General features: G+C 41.7%; 1 protein-coding gene across 1 annotated transcript; it reads right to left on the minus strand.

Moving 5' to 3' along the window:
• Positions 1-3,507: 3,507 nt before the first annotated feature.
• Positions 3,508-18,023, minus strand: LOC133953615 (NACHT, LRR and PYD domains-containing protein 3-like). The gene is given in 14 exon segments (XM_062387622.1): positions 3,508-4,691; positions 5,753-5,799; positions 5,916-6,083; positions 6,586-6,759; positions 6,889-7,062; positions 7,359-7,532; positions 9,051-9,224; positions 10,463-12,257; positions 12,338-12,542; positions 12,627-12,705; positions 13,347-13,460; positions 14,915-15,016; positions 15,610-15,694; positions 17,981-18,023. Coding segments are annotated over 13 exon segments (3,825 nt in total). The 5' UTR covers positions 15,681-15,694; positions 17,981-18,023; the 3' UTR covers positions 3,508-4,143.
• Between the last annotated feature and the right edge of the window lie 1,010 nt (positions 18,024-19,033).

Below are 19,033 nucleotides of genomic sequence, written 5' to 3' on the forward strand. Positions count from 1 at the left end.
TGTCTTTCCATCCAATGGGTTCTCAATCAGGCTCCACCCCCCGCTCCTCCAATCAGCTCATAAACCAGCCGGGGACGTCACAGATATTAATAATCTGCTGAGTCTCATCAACTATTTAATCCAAAGTCTCATGAGACAAAAATTAAAACAATATTTATACATTATTTCCTTTCAACAGGTGAAAAACTAACATGGAACCATTACAATGATCATTTAGAAAACAGGGAGTTTTTGATTGTATATGGTTACTCAGATAATTTTATTGGTTGATTGATTGATGTATTTACTGTCATCACAACTCAATCATCAACCAATCACTGAGTCTCAGAGGAAACCAAAGAAAACAGTTTCTATATAAACAGCCGTTCGGAGTCTTTTCTTTTTCTGTGACCCATAATCGATCGATCAATCAATCAATCAATCTTCACCCTGGTTGGCCATCAGTCCAGCTTCTCCTCCACAGCTTTGTGTCGGAGCGCCGCCTCAGAGCGGACGGAGCTCCTTACGGCTCGCTGCATGAGCCAGGTGGCCAAGTGGACGGTGAGGAAGGCGCCACCGGCCGCCCACAGCCAGTTCCTCGAGATCCAGCTCCGAGGCTTCATCCTGACAACAACAACACTGGGTTAACACTGGGACAAGTTCTTATTGGGTAATGCCGACTAAATACACCCTACTACTACTACTACTACTAGAATAGTAGTACTACTAGTATTACTATATTGGAATCCATTTCTGTTTTGTTTTTAATGGAGAATCAATCAATCAAAAAAAAAAATTGCATAGCCCATATTCACAAATCACAATTTATCTCATAGGAGGTGTGAGATCTTCTGTTCTTAACAATCAACAAGAGTAAAACTACAAAAAAAACTATGAACAGGGAAAGAACGTAGAAACCTCAGTGTTTCCTCCTTCTCTCCCTGAGCGTCTGTGACTCTGGTGAGTGGGTTCCATCTCCTGTGAGAACAACTGACAGAGTCACAGACTGTCTCAACCAGCTGCAGCTGAAGAGTGAAGCTGAACTGAGATCAGTTAAAAACACGCTGATTCAGCAGGAAACTTTGAAATATGAAGGGTTCTGATCAGTTTGGTGGATTTGTTACAGCTGCAGTTCTTCAGGGTCAGGGAGCAGAGGATCATGGGTAATATCCAGCGGGACGACTCCGTCACCACATTGATTCACTTTGATTTAGATGAAAACACTTCATCAGACTGAGACCAACAGAGATAATCACCTGTGGCTGCAGGGGGCGCTGTTGATCTGTGACAGTTTCACAGTAAAGCTTTAAATTGGCAACAGGTGAGAATCATGTTGTACCTGAGGCTGCTTCACTTGCTCTTGGCAGCAGGGGGAGCTGGTGAGTTTAAAACGTAGGTGACGATGCCGGGCTCCGGAATGAACTCTTCTCTGGCTGAACGCAGCGCTGAACTGGACTTCAGGTTGAACCAGCCCCAGTGGATCAGACCCAGACTCGTGCCCATCACAATCAAAACCTTGTAGTTCTGCCAGAACTGTTTCAGGCCCATGACTGAGCGGCTCCGACCTGCAGACGACAAACGGATGAAGAAGTCTGATATAGTTCTACCTTCAGGTTCCATTCCACACTTCACTCACTATTTTATTCAACATTTAATTCAACTCTTTGTTTTAACATAACTGTTCATTTATAAAACCAATGATTTCACATCTTGTCTAGTCTGTTTCATTTGGCTGCCAATGTAAAGCACTTTGAAATGTGGATTAAAGCAGTTTATTATTATCTGCTTTAATGTTGTTTAAATGTTATTATCATTTATATTTCGATGTTGAAATGAAGCTAAGCAGTGATATTGTGTAATTTCGAACCATGACAATTCTGATAAACAACTTGAATTGTCAACAACTTTAACTAGTTGTAGTTATATATTAATAATTCTATTCATAACTGAGTTGACTTTGATCATGATTAACTGTGAGTTGTTTCCTAAGTTAGTCTCTGATCTGACAGTACCATGTTGTCAATGACTCTTAGATAACATGCTAACAGAGCTAGCATGCGAGCTAACTGTTTACCTGCAGCAGTAAGACTGTTCAACCAGCTCTGCTCCCAGTAAACACAACATTCCCCACCAGTGGACTGCATCTTAACATGTTTCACATTCTCAACTGTTCAATATTCATCTCTCTGTCTCGACGGATCATGAGCAATTCACTGTAAATGTCCTCACACTGCATGTCTCCCTGTCTTTACACTCTGTGTACTAGTTTAATACTAGTTTAATACCATTCATGTTTCTATACATATTATCTGTAAGTTTTGCACGTGACTGTTGCTGCTGTCACTCTAACACCCTGAGGGACTCGTAAAGGATGATCTCATCTTATCTGAACTACTGACAGAGCTAGCATGCTAACAGAGCTAGCTTACTGACAGAGCTAGCATGCTAACAGAGCTAACTTACTGACAGAGCTAGCATGCTAAGAGAGCTAGCTTACTGACAGAGGACTGACATGTTGCTTGCTGCCGCCTGTTTAAAACCAGGCTTCTGTCGCTGAACCACTCACCTTCACAGAGTCACCGACACCGACCGATGATGAACTGTTGGACCCACCCACCGGCACTGACCCGGAACACACTGACTTTGAGCAGCTGCACCACAGATATATATATCTATGAGCTGCTCTGCCTGAGGGGAAGCGACCGACGAGCTGCCCGAACAGTTTCTTTAGGTTCAAACTAGGAGCTGAGAAAATATAAAACCTGCGTCTTATTAAAAACATAATTTAATTCACTTAATATCTTTAAGAGCTTTCAAAGACAAATCTAAAAAGAGAAGCGATTTAAAAACACGTTTTTCAATCAGGCAGCAGTTTAGGACCCTACATTAGTCACGTGACGTCTTACCCCGTGAAAGTTTGCCCTAAACGTTGTCTTCCAGGCTGCAGGTGAAACTTTTTTCTTAGTTCAAAACTGGAATCGTACAGATATCAAGACTTTGAAATCATGATAACAACCAACTAACAAGGCACATTATTCACAAGTGAAATTACATCAAAATATAATAATTTTAAATCATTTATAAATTAACAAATTTAAAAAAACAAACAAAAGTGAATGAGTAAATAAATAAATAAATTACAAATGAAGTTATTTGTTACTACCACTAGAGGTCATCATTATTTTTAAGGTTCTTCATAAGCCCTGAGAAGAGACTTTTTGCAAGTGAAGTCTGTCCTATGGGGTTGGGTTCATAATTGTTGTCGTCAATAAAGTTTTTATTTGTTGGTGAAAATAGTAAAATGATAATTTGTGCAGATGATGCTAGCTCCGGGACTGTAAGATAAAAAGTGTATTGAATGTAAAAGGTAAAATGTGAGAAGGAGAATTAAAAGTGTGGTTGTTCGACTTGTTCTTCAGATGCTTGAGTTCTTGCTCTCGGCTGTGACGGTTGGTTGGTCCCGTACGAACCAGTGATGGTCAAGAATTGTTTTATTTCGAAAGGCAATACAGAAAACAGAGTGACCACAACCTTATATTCATATTTATTTCTATTTATGTTTTTTAACATTGTCATTTTACATTATATAAAGATGGCGACACGTCTCCACCTCCAGGAATGAAGCCAAAATATCTCAGATACAAACGCTGTCATTTTGTTATGATGATGTCATTTGCAGTCAGCGTATGTGCAGTAGTGATCTTCAGTGTCAGCTGTCAATCATGACGTGTCAGCTTGTTTTTATACCATCAAATAACTAATCAATCCAAACTGATTGGAAACTTGAACAAACATCAGAGAGATAAGAACGACCTGAAATGACAGAAACATCATTGACAAACATTATTTAACGTCTACTTAGAATTTTTTGTTTGGTCCATGTCCCATCCACTAACATGGAGGAAGAGGGGTTTATACTGCAGCCAGCCACTAGGGGGCGATCAAGACAATTTGGTTTCACTTTTGGGAGCTGTCCTGTCGTCCAGTTTTTATTAGAGTTTATAAAAAGCTAAAGTTTTTAAAAGGACTTCTGTAATAAGAATTTTTTTTACAATAATCGTATAATAAAGAACTTACTTGTTGTTAGTCAGATTTACAAAATGTGGTTAGTTGCTGTGAGAATCATTTTGTGTGTGTTTGTGTATAATGTTGATTATTAGCATCCTACAGTGAACACAGGGTCACTGATGAACCCGGCCACTCATACGCAAACCCAAACCCGGGGTAGACGGGTTCGGTGAAAGTGGTGTAGAAGGTGTGGAGGTGGAGCAACATCCCGGAGGAGACGCTGAAGAAGGAAAGCATTCCAGAGGGACAGTCCACATACACTGCGACTCTGTGAGAGACGGAGGACGAGGATGGCTGAGGACAGGCCTGTCGTCTCTGATGGTGCCACACTGAGTAACCGTCAACATCGGAGCATATCAGACTCCAGGACTGATTGTTTCGTCCAAACCAGGAGTCGATTCCTTCCCCTTTCCTTTTGATCCCTCTGTAGGTCACTGCAATGTTCACTCTCCCCTTCCACTCCACCTCCCAGTAACACCGACCAATCAGAGCACTGTTACACAGCAGCTGAGGCCACGAGTCAAATCTCTCCGGGTGATCAGGATACGGCAGCTTCTCCGTCACTGACGTCATCGTCCGGTTGTCGTCAGACACTTTGAGTTGTCTGTGAACTGTGTTTGTGTTGATAGTGAGATCAAAGGCGTCTGAAGGAGAGCACAAAATCACAAAGAGATGAAGACAAAGATCTGTTTACATAGAACATGTATACCATAGACCAGGGTGGGGAAGGATGAAGACGAGGGCTTGCTGTGATAGCAAGTTGCCGGGAAGTATTAGACGAAGCCAAAGAATAAAGCAGGGAATAATATGCAAAGTAATAGGACATGTCACGAGGCATTTGGAAGTCAGAAGTGAGACTATATACATACATAGTGTTTTGACATAGACAAATTATTAACAACAGTTAGGGTGATAAGGGATACAGTACTAGAGAGGACGGAGCAGGACCAGGACATTTCAGAGTGAGGAGTGTTTCACAAAAGTGAAAACATTATGGAGGGAAGTCAGGTTCCAGCTCAAGGAGAGTCAGAGTAGAACTGAGGAGTAGAACAGAGGAGAGAGCTGATGAAGAGTGGCAGATTAAGATGATATAGAGATTTGTGGAGAGGAGGACTTTCTTCAATGATTCCGGTGAAGCTGAATGCTGAAAAACCAAGATGGAGATAAACGCATATCAAAGGTTCTGAGAGATGAGAATTAGTTGATTGTTTGTAGGAATGAATAGCAGAGGGAGCGGGCTGGCAGCTTGAGAGGAATTGGACGATTTAAAATGTAAGGGTTAGGGTTAGGGTTAGGGCCACAATGGTTTGTGGGGACGTTACAAACCATTGTGTTTGGGGGGGGGGGGGGGGGGGGGGTAAGAACAGATGCTAATGGGAGAGTATTGAAGAGCTGCTGGAAGGAGAAGGTCTCATGATGGAAGTTAGATGTTAGATGTTCAGGAAACACATCAACCTGAGAAGTTATTATTATTATTATGAACCTCAGTGCCGAGGATCTGTGAGTGGGACGAATCAGAAGAAACAACCGGGATCATGTGACACTAGAGGAATAGGAACTGAGGTAAGCGGTTTTTTAGCATCCAAGGAGCGATCATTGATAATTATTTAATTTGTCATTCTACCTTTACTTTAACTCAGGAATACACACAATAACATATGACATCATCTTTTCAGATGTTCTGAAAGTGACGACACACACTCACATTTCCTCAGACCAGGTTTCAGCCTCTGCTCTCCACCATGATCCAGCCTGTAACAGAAAACATAGAATGAACCATCAGGACATCAGCCGCTGAATTCACTGTCATCTCAGTTTGTGATTGTGACACAGACACAGTGTGTGAGCCGTTTGTTGTGTGTTGGTACCTGACAGCGTTCAGTCTCCACAGAGGATCTAGTCCAGCAGGCAGCAGCTCCACCGAGGCTCCTGGATGATTGTAGCTCAGGTCCAGATCCCTCAGGTGAGACGGGTTAGAGGAGAGAGCTGAGATCAGAGAGACACAACCTGCCACTGTGACCATACATCCTGAGAGCCTGGACACACACACACACACACACACACACACACACACACACACACACACACACACACACACACACACACACACACACACACACACACACACACACACACACACACACACACACACACACACACACACACACACACACACACACACACACACACACACACACAGATAACGTTGGATCTTCTTGTCATTCCTGCTTCAGATGTTAAAACAAAGTCAATCCGTTAAATAAAAAATCGATTACAGCCACTGCAGAATCAAAGACACTCAAAGGAGAGATATTCTGTTCATCCAGTTTGTCTGCCTGAGTGAGCGACTGCAGAGCCGTCCTGATCCAGTGAAGTTGGATGTGCAGTAATGTGGGGAATGAATTTATATATTAACAATGATATGCATTTTCTGATTGATGGTTGGTATAATATCAACTGTATATATAATATTGTATTTGAGTGGAATGATTTAAAGATGATCATTTCACTGAAGTTTTACAGCAGCAGAATCCTGACCTGAGAGTCTCCAGTTTACAGTCTGAACTCCTGAGTCCAGCTGACAGCAGCTTCACTCCTGAGTCCTGCAGGTCATTCTTACTCAGGTCCAGATCCGTCAGACTGGAGGACTGAGAGCTGAGGACTGAGGACAGAGCTTCACAGCAGTCCTCCGTCAGCCTGGTTTGACTCAACCTGTGCAAGTACATGCAAATAGATTTGATCTGTTTCAGTGAAGGTTTGCATATTTGTGAGTCAGGTGTTGAGAAACCAAGATCATACTGATTTCAGTATCGCACAAGCATTGCATTGCATGAGGTTGACCTGAGAGTCTCCAGTTTACTGTCGGAACTCCTGAGTCCAGCAGACAGCAGCTTCACTCCTGAGTCCTACAGGTGGTTGCTACTCAGGTCCAGATCCATCAGACTGGAGGACTGAGAGCTGAGGACTGAGGACAGAACTTCACAGCTTCTCTCTGAGAGTTCACATCCACTCAGCCTGAAGGAAGACAGATACACTGTATATGAAGACCATCAGTGACTGTATATGAAGACCATCAGTGACTGTATATCAAGAGGATAAGTGACTGTATATAAGGACCAAATCATAATATACATTATCTCAAGGCACTAAGAGAAACCCACAGTTCCCACAATGAGCAGCACTTTTTGACTGTGGAGGAAAAACTCCCTCATAACTGGAAGGAACCTCTAGAACCAGACTCAATGTGTTTATTTGTGTAGTACATTTTGTTTGTACGATTTCTGTTGTATAGAGAACAGCAGTGATCTGACCTGAGAGTCTCCAGTTTACAGTCTGAACTCCTGAGTCCAGCAGACAGCAGCTTCACTCCTGAGTCCTGCAGGTGGTTGTTACTCAGGTCCAGATCCGTCAGACTGGAGGACTGAGAGCTGAGGACTGAGGAAAGGTCCTTGCAACATCTCTGTGTGAGCCCAGTTTGATTCAACCTGATAAATAAAAGACATAAGAACAAAAGTGTTTTCTGTGCAGGAAAGGAACTCTCTTTACCATCTGCTTCTTCTTCCTTTGCTTTATTGGCAGTTGGCAACCAACATCAAGTGCAATACTGCCATCTACTGCGTGTTTCAATATCCTACTTCTTCTTTTCTGACTTAATGACTTCTCTGGCTACTCTTACACTTTCATACTTTTGTTACTCTAATACTTTTATACTGCTCCATGTAACATGGAAGAAGAACCTTTGTTGTTGGACGTTTATCTTCAGATTTGCTTGGTAATTCTTCAAGTGTTTCCTCCTAAGATGCTTTTCACCACCTTGACCTGAAGAGCATTCAAGGGATCGATGTGAAAGTGCCAACGCTTTGACAATGTTTGAGCTGCTGAATCACAAGTGATGAAACTGTATCAACACCTGAACATTAACACTTCAGTGTTTTCACTGACACCTTGGAGCCCCATGAATATGATCATTATTCAACCACATTAATATCCTATCTATTTCCAATAATATGATTAATGTCCTTTTCCACAAGACTCCATCATCAGCAAAAGGTGAACACATCATTAAACATAATGGAAACAATACTGGACTAATGACACTGGGGGCACCATTTCCCACTATGTACCTTCCTGATTCTATCCCAACTCTTACTTGAATAAACCTGGGAAATAAAAAGTCTATGATCCAATTATATATCCTCCCTGCTGTCATCTTCAATGGAATCATTAATCCCTCATCAACCTTTTCTACATCAGGAAACATCACAACCTCCTTATTAACCTCTGTTTAACCTTAGGTCCAGGAGAGAAACTCCCCTTATCACAGACCTTGGGCTTTTTAACTTTATAGAACATTCTCAATATAGAATAATGACTTTGTTTGTTACAGTGACCTTGACCCTTGACCTTTGACCACCAGAATCAAATATGTTTTCAATCAGGGCGATCTTGAAATAAAAAATTGGACGTACCAATTTGCACATATAAGTAAGATCCGAAAAACAATGCCTCTGGCCACTAGGTGTCACCACCATAGAGGAATAAAAATAATTTAACACACTCATCATAAATCTCCTTTGAAGACAGATTATTTTCTGATGTAACCCAAACCCAAACATTAAGATAAATATATATATGACAGTTTTTCTGAAATTCCAAGACACTCAAATTGATTCTCTAAACTCACACCACTCTGTTCCCTTCACTGGTTACCAGTGGCTGGCCCTTTCATTTTCTTAAATCAGTGCATTGTTCTGCATTTGTTGTGTTTCTTAATTAGCAGCTTTGTGTGTTATTTGATGGCAGTGTTAGATATTTGCTAAAGATAAAGTAGTTTTGATTATTTTTTTTATTTTGCAAGACAAGTCAAAGTTTTTGTGAGTGTAGCTGGAATGTATGTGTTTCCTGGTTTGAGAAAAGGAGGAAGAGACTTGACTCAAGAGCATAAAGCTGAAGCCAAACACAGCGTGACATGAAACATGCTGTTCTGAGAGCAGTGATCTGACCTGAGAGTCTCCAGTTTACAGTCTGAACTCCTGAGTCCAGCTGACAGCAGCTTCACTCCTGAGTCCTGCAGGTGGTTGCTACTCAGGTCCAGATCCATCAGACTGGAGGACTGAGAGCTGAGGACTGAGGACAGAGCTTCACAGCTTCTCTCTGAGAGTTCACATCCACTCAGCCTGAAGGAGAGAAAATACAAAAAACCCACAAGGTTAGAATTTCCTCTTTTAATCAATAGATAACTGTGAATGTTGCTTCAGTTGAGTAATATACTGTACAAACTAGTGTAGGGTTGGATCTACATTTGTAACAATGAGAACAGATTCATGTTAAATTGAACAACCACATATCAGAATCTCAGAGAACATGTGGGTGAGAGAGAACAGGATAAAGAGTAAGAATAACATCTAAAGTCCAAATCGGTAGGTGGCGGTTTTGCACCTATAAGCTGAAGAAGAAGAGACTAACAAGACTCCACACTAAGTACGAATAATGACGAGCCCAAAGGGATCACAATCGTGGTTTAAAAGTTGCTGCAATGTTTGTGATGTGAAATGTGAAACTGTACAGAGATCAAACCTGGTGTTGCAAGGTAGAACAATATTTAGGTTATTTTCCAATATCTTTGTTAAATTTTTGTTTTGTTTTATGTTCTGTATTAAATGGTCTGTATTTATATTGTGCTGTTGTCTTGGTGACCACAGCACAGTTTAAGCCATTCACCCATGCACTCAAAACAGATCAATCTGAGGAGAGCTGTTTCAGACAGGGTAAAAAGGTGCTGTTTCAAATGATCCTTGCGGTATTTTGATCCAAATATGTTACAGACATTTGATTGAGACCCCAAGGAACCATATCAACTGTGGGCATACGATGAGTCCTTTAAAACACTGATAATTAGCAACTGACTTCTCCTCTGATTCCGTTGGAAAGCTACAGCCAAACAAAAGGTTCCGCTTATTGGATTAAGTTGTTGGAGATAACTGGGCTGGTTGATGTTAGCTTAGCACCTTTACTAGCATCAGCCAACACACAACCACTTACAGCATCAAAATATCAAAGAACAGGCTATTTAGTGCACTGAAGGGGGGTGCGGGTAGTGAAACCGTAGTATGAAACCAATAAAATGTGAATTTTCTACTATTTACAGGAAAGTATTACAAGATTCACTGTGCAACCAGTGCAGTGGTGACGACAACAACAACACAAACAAAATCTAGCTTTACTTACTGACAGTGAACCAGTGGAAAAAAAGTTACTCACACTGAAGTCCAGGTACCAGTACCACTGGCTCAGATGTGAATGCTACCCAGTCCAGGTACCAGTACCACTGGCTCAGATGTGAATGGTACCCAGTCCAGGTACCAGTACCACTGGCTCAGATGTGAATGGTACCCAGCCCTAACAATACACTTACTGAGCTTTTATGGAGACCTTGACCACCGGCAGCAGCCTCAGTAGAGCCTCCTCTGAACCAGAGTATTTCTTCAGGTCAAACACATCCAGATCTTTTCCTGATGACAGTAAAACGAAGACCAGAGCCGACCACTGAGCAGGAGACAGTTTCTCTGTGGAGAGACATCCTGATCTCAGGGACTGTTGGATCTCCTCCACCAGAGAATTATCCTTCAGTTCATTCAGACAGTGGAACAGGTTGATGCTTCTCTCTGGAGACAGATTCTCACTGATCTTCTTCTTGATGTACTCGACTGATTCCTGATTGGTCTCTGAGCTTCTTCTTGTCTGGGTCAGCAGGCCTCGAAGAAGACTTTGATTGGTCTCCAGGGAAAGACCCAGGAGGAAACGGAGGAACAAGTCCAGGTGTCCATTAGGACTCTTTAGAGCCTTGTCCACTGCACTCAAGTAGAGATGTTTTAGTGTCCCTTTGTTTTTTGTTTTTTTTGGCAACAGTTCCTGTGACAGGAGATTGACACCAGAGTTGGTGAAGGTCTGATAGAAGTGAAGAGCAGCCAGAAACTCCTGAACACTCAGATGGACAAAGCAGAACACCTTGTTCTGGTACAGGCCTCTCTCCTCCTTAAAGATCTGTGTGAACACTCCTGAGTAAACGGAGGAGGCTCTGATATTGATGCCACTCTCTCTCAGGTCGGATTCATAGAAGATCAGGTTTCCTTTCTGCAGCTGCTCAAACGCCAGCTTCCCCAGAGATGTAACAATCTTTTTACTACGTGAATTCCAAAGTGGATCTTGTTGAGTTTTTCCATCATACTTGAGCGTGTTCAGTTTGGACTGAACCACCTGGAAGTGGATGTACATCTCAGTCAGGGTCTTGGGCAGCTCCCCCCCCTCTCTGGTGTTCAACATGTCCTTCAAAACTGTAGCAGTGATCCAGCAGAAGACCGGGATGTGGCACATGATGTGTAGGCTCCGTGACGTCTGGATGTGAGAGATGATAGTGTTGGCCTGTTCTTCATCGCCGAACCTCTTCCTGAAGTACTCCTCCTTCTGAGGGTCAGTGAACCCTCTGACCTCTGTCACCCTGTCCACACACTCAGGAGGGATCTGATTGGCTGCCGCAGGTCTTGTGGTTATCCAGAGGCGAGCAGATGGCAGCAGCTTCCCCCTGATGAGGTTCGTCAGCAGCACGTCCACTGAGGTGGAGGCTGTGATGTCGGTCAGGATCTCTGTGTTGTGGAAGTCCAGAGAAAGTCGACACTCGTCAAGACCGTCCAGGATGAAGAGGACCTGGAACTCTTCAAACCTGCAGACTCCTGCTTCTTTGGTGTCAGTGAAGAAGTGATGGATGAGTTCCACCAGGCTGTACTTCTTCTCCTTCAGCACATTCAGCTCTCTGAAGGTGAATGGAAATGTGAACTGTGTGTCGGGGTTGGCTCTGTCTTCAGCCCAGTCCAGAGTGAACTTCTTTGTGAGGAAGGTTTTCCCGATGCCGGCCACTCCCTTTGTAAGAACTGTCCTGATTGGTTTGTGTCCTTGAGGTGAAGTTTGAAAGATGTCTTCTGGTCTGATCATTGTATCTGGTCTGTCTGGTTTCCATGATGCGGTTTCAATCTGTCGAACCTCATGTTCCTCCTGGATCTCTCCACTCCCCTCCTCTGTGATGTAGAGATCTGTGTAAATCTCCTTTAGAGAGACTGAGCTTCCTGCTTGAGGAAGTCCTTCAAACACACAGTTGAATTGTTTCTTCAGATTAGACTTGAGCTGATGTTGACAAGCTGCAGCAGCATGGGTTCCTGTATTAAGACACAATGAATAGAAACAGTGAGTGTGAAGTTAATGAAATTGGGAGAAAAGTAAGTGTAGAACATCTTACTGCTCTGCAAACAGTCAGCCAGCCTCTCCTGCTTCAGTTTCCTCAGAAAGTGCAGCGTGATCTTCATGAATGCTAAATGGAGCTTTCTCTCCTCATCGTCTACCAGCTCCTCATACTCTGAACGTTCTGTGTCACCTAGACTCAGAAACGTCTGGAACTTCTTCAGCTCATTCTTCTCAAACGTGAAAATGTTCTCCTCAAGATGCTGAAAAATTAAAAATAATTTGTTTTGGAATGTTGGGTTAGGGTTATCTGCAGCTAAGGTCAGACTTGTTTGGAAATCACGCACCTTAAATACGGAATCCAGTTCTGTTGGATGCTGCTGTGCAGAGTCATCACCAGGAACCTCTGACCACTGCTGCAGATCTCTGTTGAGACAACAGAAAGGGTTAGGGTTAGGGTTAGGGTCAGGCCCTGCTTTTGCTTAGATTTATGCTTTGCTTGTGTTCAATCTGTTTATTTGCTCCAAGATATTTTGTTGCATGGACATATTGTCTGCGCCTCAGCTTCAGCTCTTCTCGTCACACTGTTTCTCTGGGTTGTTTTGTTCTCAAACTGAAAGACCATTCTCTGGACTAGAGGACAATACATGTATAATATAGAATAATAATAATACATTTAAATCAATCTAAGAAGCTGCCCAATAAAAAATGTATCTCAAACGTCCAGTCTGAAAGAAACCATGTTGATGAATCTGCTCAGAAATACTGAAAGGAGGAGGTTGAGGTTCAGGATCTGAACTGGACTGTGAAAAGACATTTTGGTTAATGGGCTTTGGCAAAAAAAATTGTGATCACACTAACACGTTCCATTTGAAAACAGCTTTTCCTAAAACTAAAATGATCTCTGTCCACACAAGCATTTTGGCTCTATTTCTACACAAACACACCAGGAAACTTGACGTGACCATTCACCTGCAATGGTCCTGTGAAGAATGCTGTTTCAAATGAAAAACATCAGTAAAACCTGCAGAGAATATTACTTTGTCTCTTTTACTGTGTTAACTTACTGAGTCTCTGAGGGAAGTTGTCCTGGGAAATTTAATGGTGGATCCAAAGATCGGGTAATGGAGACACAACTGGATTCATGTTCTGCAGAGAACCAACTCTGCTGCTGCTCCACACTTCAACACAACGAACATGCAAATCATGTGACATTACACGCACCCTTGTCATGTGATGTAAACAAGAAGTAAATAGTTTCCTCTGCAGTTGGTTGCTCAGTTACAGGAGGAGGAGCAGTGATGGTTAAAGGTCAGAGCAGGGATATATTTCATTGAGCTGAAGCTTGTATCTAAAGCGACTCACAATAAGTTTATCAGCCATGAGGGAGCAACCCAGAACAACACGAATCAAGTCAGTACAGTTTTCTTCAAGAAAGCCAAACTACAAAGTGCTGCATTAAAGTGCTTCTTAATATATAGAGACTTTCTGTCCTGATGACGTTGGGCGACACGGTAAGCAAGTACCAATGTTTTGAACCGGACGCTGGCAGCTACTGGGAACCAGTGAAGGGAGCGGAGGAGTGTGAGTGAATTTAGGTTAACGACCAGTCGGGCTGCCAGGAGGGAGTTACTATAGTTAGGCCTGAGTTAACCAGAGCCTGGACCAGAACCTGGACAAGAGCCTGGACCAGAACCTGGACAAGAGCCTGGACCAGAACCTATGCCACCTTCTGACTGAGAAGGGGACGTATTCACCTGATGTTGTTAAGCATGTATCTATAGGACCCCAGTAGAGAGAAGACAAGGTTCAGGGAGAGAGGAGGGAGAGAGGGAGGGAGAGAGGAGGGAGGGAGGAGGGAGAGACGAGGGAGAGAGAGGAGGGAGAGAGGGAGGGAGAGAGGAGGGAGAGAGAAGGAAGAGAGGAGGGAGAGAGAAGGAAGAGAGGAGTGAGAGAGGAGTGAGAGAGGAGTTAGAGAGGAGTGAGAGAGGAGTTAGAGAGGAGTGAGAGAGGAGGGAGGGAGGGGGGAGAGAGGAGGGAGAGAGAGGAGGGAGAGAGGAGGGAGAGAGGAGGGAGGGAGGGGGGAGAGAGGAGGGAGAGAGGAGGAAGAGAGGAGTGAGAGAGGAGTGAGAGAGGAGTTAGAGAGGAGTGAGAGAGGAGGGAGAGGGGGAGTGAGAGAGGAGGGAGAGAGAGGAGTGAGAGAGTCACAGATGTCTCCTGTCTCCACAACGCTCCAGCGTTCGAGTCCCTGACACAAACACTGTGGGATCACCGCTCGTCCTCGTTGTTGTCAGAAACACCGAAGCAGCAGTTTTGTAATGACGGACAGAAACTGAACTGATTGAAACAATGATGATGAAATATTATCATCCTCCCTGAGTCATAATGCTTGTGTCATGTGATCATAGTTAACTGTATCTGCAGAGTACACAATCTGCAGTAATCTGATTGGTGCAAAAGGGGAATACTGCAGTACACGTTACCACGCTGACACCAGAAGGAGAGAAGAGCCACGTTGTCTGTTTGATCACTGATGAAACAACTTGAAGAATTTTATTTTAAATGATAAACATTAGTAACACAAGGTACAACTTTCAGAGAATATTAACTTGTCACTATAACTGTGTTAACTTACTGAGTCTCTGAGAGAAGCTGTCCTGGGAAATTTAATGGTGGATCCAAAGATCGGGTAATGGAGACACAACTGGAATCATGACAACTCTGCTGCTGCTCCACTCTTCAACAAAACATAAAACAACACAGATACAACATAACACAACATTCTAATTGTGCACTATACACTGTAAGTAAAGATGGACGATGCATCTCCACTTCCTCCAAATGTTAAAAAATTAATCTAAACTATCTCCGATACGAACGCTGCCATCTTGTGGTGATGACGTTATTTGCAATCAGAGTCTGAGCAGTAGTAGTTTTCAGTCTCAGCTGTCAATCTTTAGGCCTCAGCCCATTAAATCCTCCTCAATGAAAATCAACAGATATGTACTTTTATTTTTTAGTTTGGTCTATCTCCCATCTGCTAACATGGAGGTGGTGAGGTTTATGATCTTTACTACAGTCAACCACTAGGGGGCATTGAGATGCTTTGGCTTCCCTTTAGGGAGCTGTCATGTTCTTCATCTTTGTTTCCAGCCAGGCCCTGTTCCCCGCTAACGTCCACGCTCCATATGCAAACACCTATCGCCATTTCTGTTGGACCATGTTGTCTTCAGCGGTCAGAGTGATCATGTGTGGGATTACTCAGGATGAATGTGAATAGCAGGTGTGTGTAACCCTAACCCTAACCCAGGGCCTTGAGCCTCCTCTCACCTGTGAGCTTCGGTCTCCCTACAGGCTTTAGAGGGAGGAGGTCCCTCCTCCACCTGCTCACAGTGACTCATGGCAGAATCTCCACCTTCACACAGACACAACAACAAAGTGTTAAGTCGTTCATTCATCACATGACAAACACACAGAGCTCAGACTGTTGAATACTGAAACCAAATCATTTCATCTTGAGTCCAAGTGACAACTGGTCAAAATCATAACATAACCCTAAATAAAACATAACATACTTACCCGACTCAAACAACACCTGTATAACATTGGGGAAGGCAAAGTAACCACCCCCATCGTTCACCCCCATTTTCAGCTCCACTCAGCAAGTAACCTCATTATATCAGGTCTGCAATAAGAACCCTAACCATTGGACCATTGGGTAGAGAAAGAGGTTAAAATAAATTATGGATTTTTAAATTAGATACCACTACACCCACAGGACTCACTAGCAACAGATCTTATTCATAGGACCCCCCCCCCCCCCCTGGACCACCACAAACTAGCTGTTGGGATGAAGGGGGAGGGGCCGAGTGTTTGAGCCGTACAGAGATTGTTCAGACCCAGTGAGTCCATGTGAGGAACCAGCAGGACAATGTGTGGAAGCTTCCCAGTGAGTGAGTGGACATGTGGACGAGGTTTCTAACACGTGACGGACTTGAAGCTGGAAGAACACAATTATCTCAGGATGAAGAAGAGGAGCCGGACAGAGCTTGGAGATAAGGGCCGAAACACAATGCTTCCAATAAAGAACAATACAAACTGAAGTAATTAACACTATTTTACTGTGTTCGGTCTAATGTACGTTTACACCTAAGATTACAGAGAAACAGCATTTCAATCTTGTATTTGTATTTTCCATAAGGCAGATTTTAAAATAAAATTGACTTTGACTCATGTTCTATCTCCTTCATGCTCCAATTTGCCATCACTCACAGCAGAGCAGTCTGAGGATAGCTACTGCAGTTCAGCTGGGAGACCACTAGTGGGAGCTAATCGCCCACACCGCCTTCAGATGAGTGGAGACGGACTCATCGCTTATTCTCTCAGACACTTTTACTTCTCTGATTTCATCGTAAACTAAATAACAATCAACTAAATTATCACTAACCCAATATAACCCTTACCCTATTGCCTTTCATAACATTCTAATTTAAACAGACGTTCTCATCGAGATCTGTGTTATAAGAGCAACTTGTGTACAATTAATCAAATTTGAGCACAAAGAAGGTAATTCACAGACAAGTCAGAAAATAAATGCTAATGGTTCAAATTAAAAGGTTGAGAGTTTGTTTCTCTTTTTTAATATAGATTTGTTTAAATTTTTTATGACTTTCAGAGATTAACTGTGAAAATAAATTCAATATGAAACACGTTAAATTGTGAATGTCGCCCACTTGTCCCTCTTTTCTTAAAACACATTTTTACTAACTTGTCTTTATGAGATGTCCATTTTTATGTTTTATTACTTGTGTTCTTTCTATTTGTATGAACTTTCTTTTATTTAAAATCATCATCTTCTATTTATTCCTCCTGTTCTTTTTATTTGTTTACTAGTTGTAAGTGATGATGTTCTTTTATTTATTAATTGTTTTTATTTGGGTGAAGGAGTTTCGTTGTTCTGTTTCGTCTTTCAAAGCATTTTGTAAAACCTGTTTTAAAGGTGTTGTACAAATAAAGTTAATATTATTAGTATCAAAATTGTCCAAAAATTACCATTAATAAATCAATCAATCTTCCTTCATGAAAATATTTTAAGTTGGACATTTTTGGGGAAAAGATGTTTGTGAAGGTTCGGCCGTAGAGAATTTTTTTTATAAATAATCAAATATAATCAAATGTAATATGCATTTTTAGTTTCATCAGACACAATTATCTGTGTCAAGGTGGACTTTTCTTACTTCATGAGGTTTGATGAATTTGAATAATTGCGTTGGACCTAAAAAGGTAAATTGCTTCAGGCTGAAGGTCACAACTTCACATGTTGAATGTTCAGAGCATGAGGAGGAATCTCGTGAAACTTTCAAAGAAAATGACTTCTCAGCTTCACAGCATTAAAAGGAAAATAACGAGTTTAAAAAGACATAACAAATATAAATCAGAATCAGATCAACAGACAGCACGAATGAAGGAATCACATGTCTTCAGGTTGATTTGACAGCAAATCACTTTTTGATGGATCGTCTCACACAGATAATTGTATCAAATACAAAACAGGTTTTCACAAATTCAAACATCTGCTAAAAACCTGAAGATCTGAGGAGCTGAACACATTCTCATTGTTTACATGGATGTTTGTTAAAACCAACAAAGAACTGAAAATGTGTGAAAAGAAGCAAGAGACTGGAATCAAAAAGAAATTTACCTGAAACTTGGAGGAAGAAAATAATCTGCGACACGACGAGAAACAGAAACTGAGGACAGACGTTAATATTTAACCAAGACAGGACGATGTAAAAAACAAACCTTTGACCTGACGTCCGTCTTCGCGACAGTAAAAAAAAAATTTAACTGAAGTAGAAGTAAAAATATATAGACTGAATTAATCAACTGAAAGAAAAAGCACCACATTCATTTTTTACTTGAGTTAAAGTAAGTATTTGATCAGATATATATAAAAGTATTTGCAGCGTGAAACCTAACGCAAATATCTACTACATCAATAACTGTGTCTTAAGTATTTGACAGTATACACTTTATATATATTTGTAATACACTATATATATGTTGATATATATACAAATATATATACAGACTGGTTCATGTAAACAAAAATGATGCAGATGCTGCCATAGATTTTGTTTTATTCATGTCTTGGCCTCAAGTGCCTGAAAATAAATCCACTTAAGTAAAGTACAGACACATAAAAATGTAATTAAGAAGAGTAACTGAGTAAAAGTACTTTGTTACTCTGGTCATTAAACAGGAGTCACTTTTCAACTATTTAAAAATCCACCTTTTTTATATATACCTTACATTTTTTTCTTATCGTATCATTAGCAGAAATCTTCAGAATCAGTCTTGATGGTTACGTGTGTGTGTGTGTGTGTGTCAGTGGTGCTACAGTACTCTCACAGCTCCTGAGCTCCACAGCCTGTGTGTGTGTGGTGCTTATCAAGATAAACTCTTATTGTGAAGATCTTGTTGTTGATACAGATGTGTGCAGATGTGAGTGTTAGTGAGTGTGAGTGACAGCTGGTTGTGTTCACTGAGTGTGTGTCTGAGCGCTGCACCACGAGTCACATCTGTGGACGACCTTCTATTCTCATGACATACGAGAAGCTAACACAAGGAATCAACATGTTTGTATCTGGACTAAATTGAATCATGTTGTCAGATGCAGAACATTATTATTTTCAATCCTAGATCAATTGTTTGGTTATAATCTCTGAACTTTGCACATCGTCAAATCAATTAT

This window comes from Platichthys flesus, chromosome 5 (genome assembly GCF_949316205.1).
Source record: "Platichthys flesus chromosome 5, fPlaFle2.1, whole genome shotgun sequence".
Classification (NCBI taxonomy): Eukaryota; Metazoa; Chordata; class Actinopteri; order Pleuronectiformes; family Pleuronectidae; genus Platichthys; species Platichthys flesus.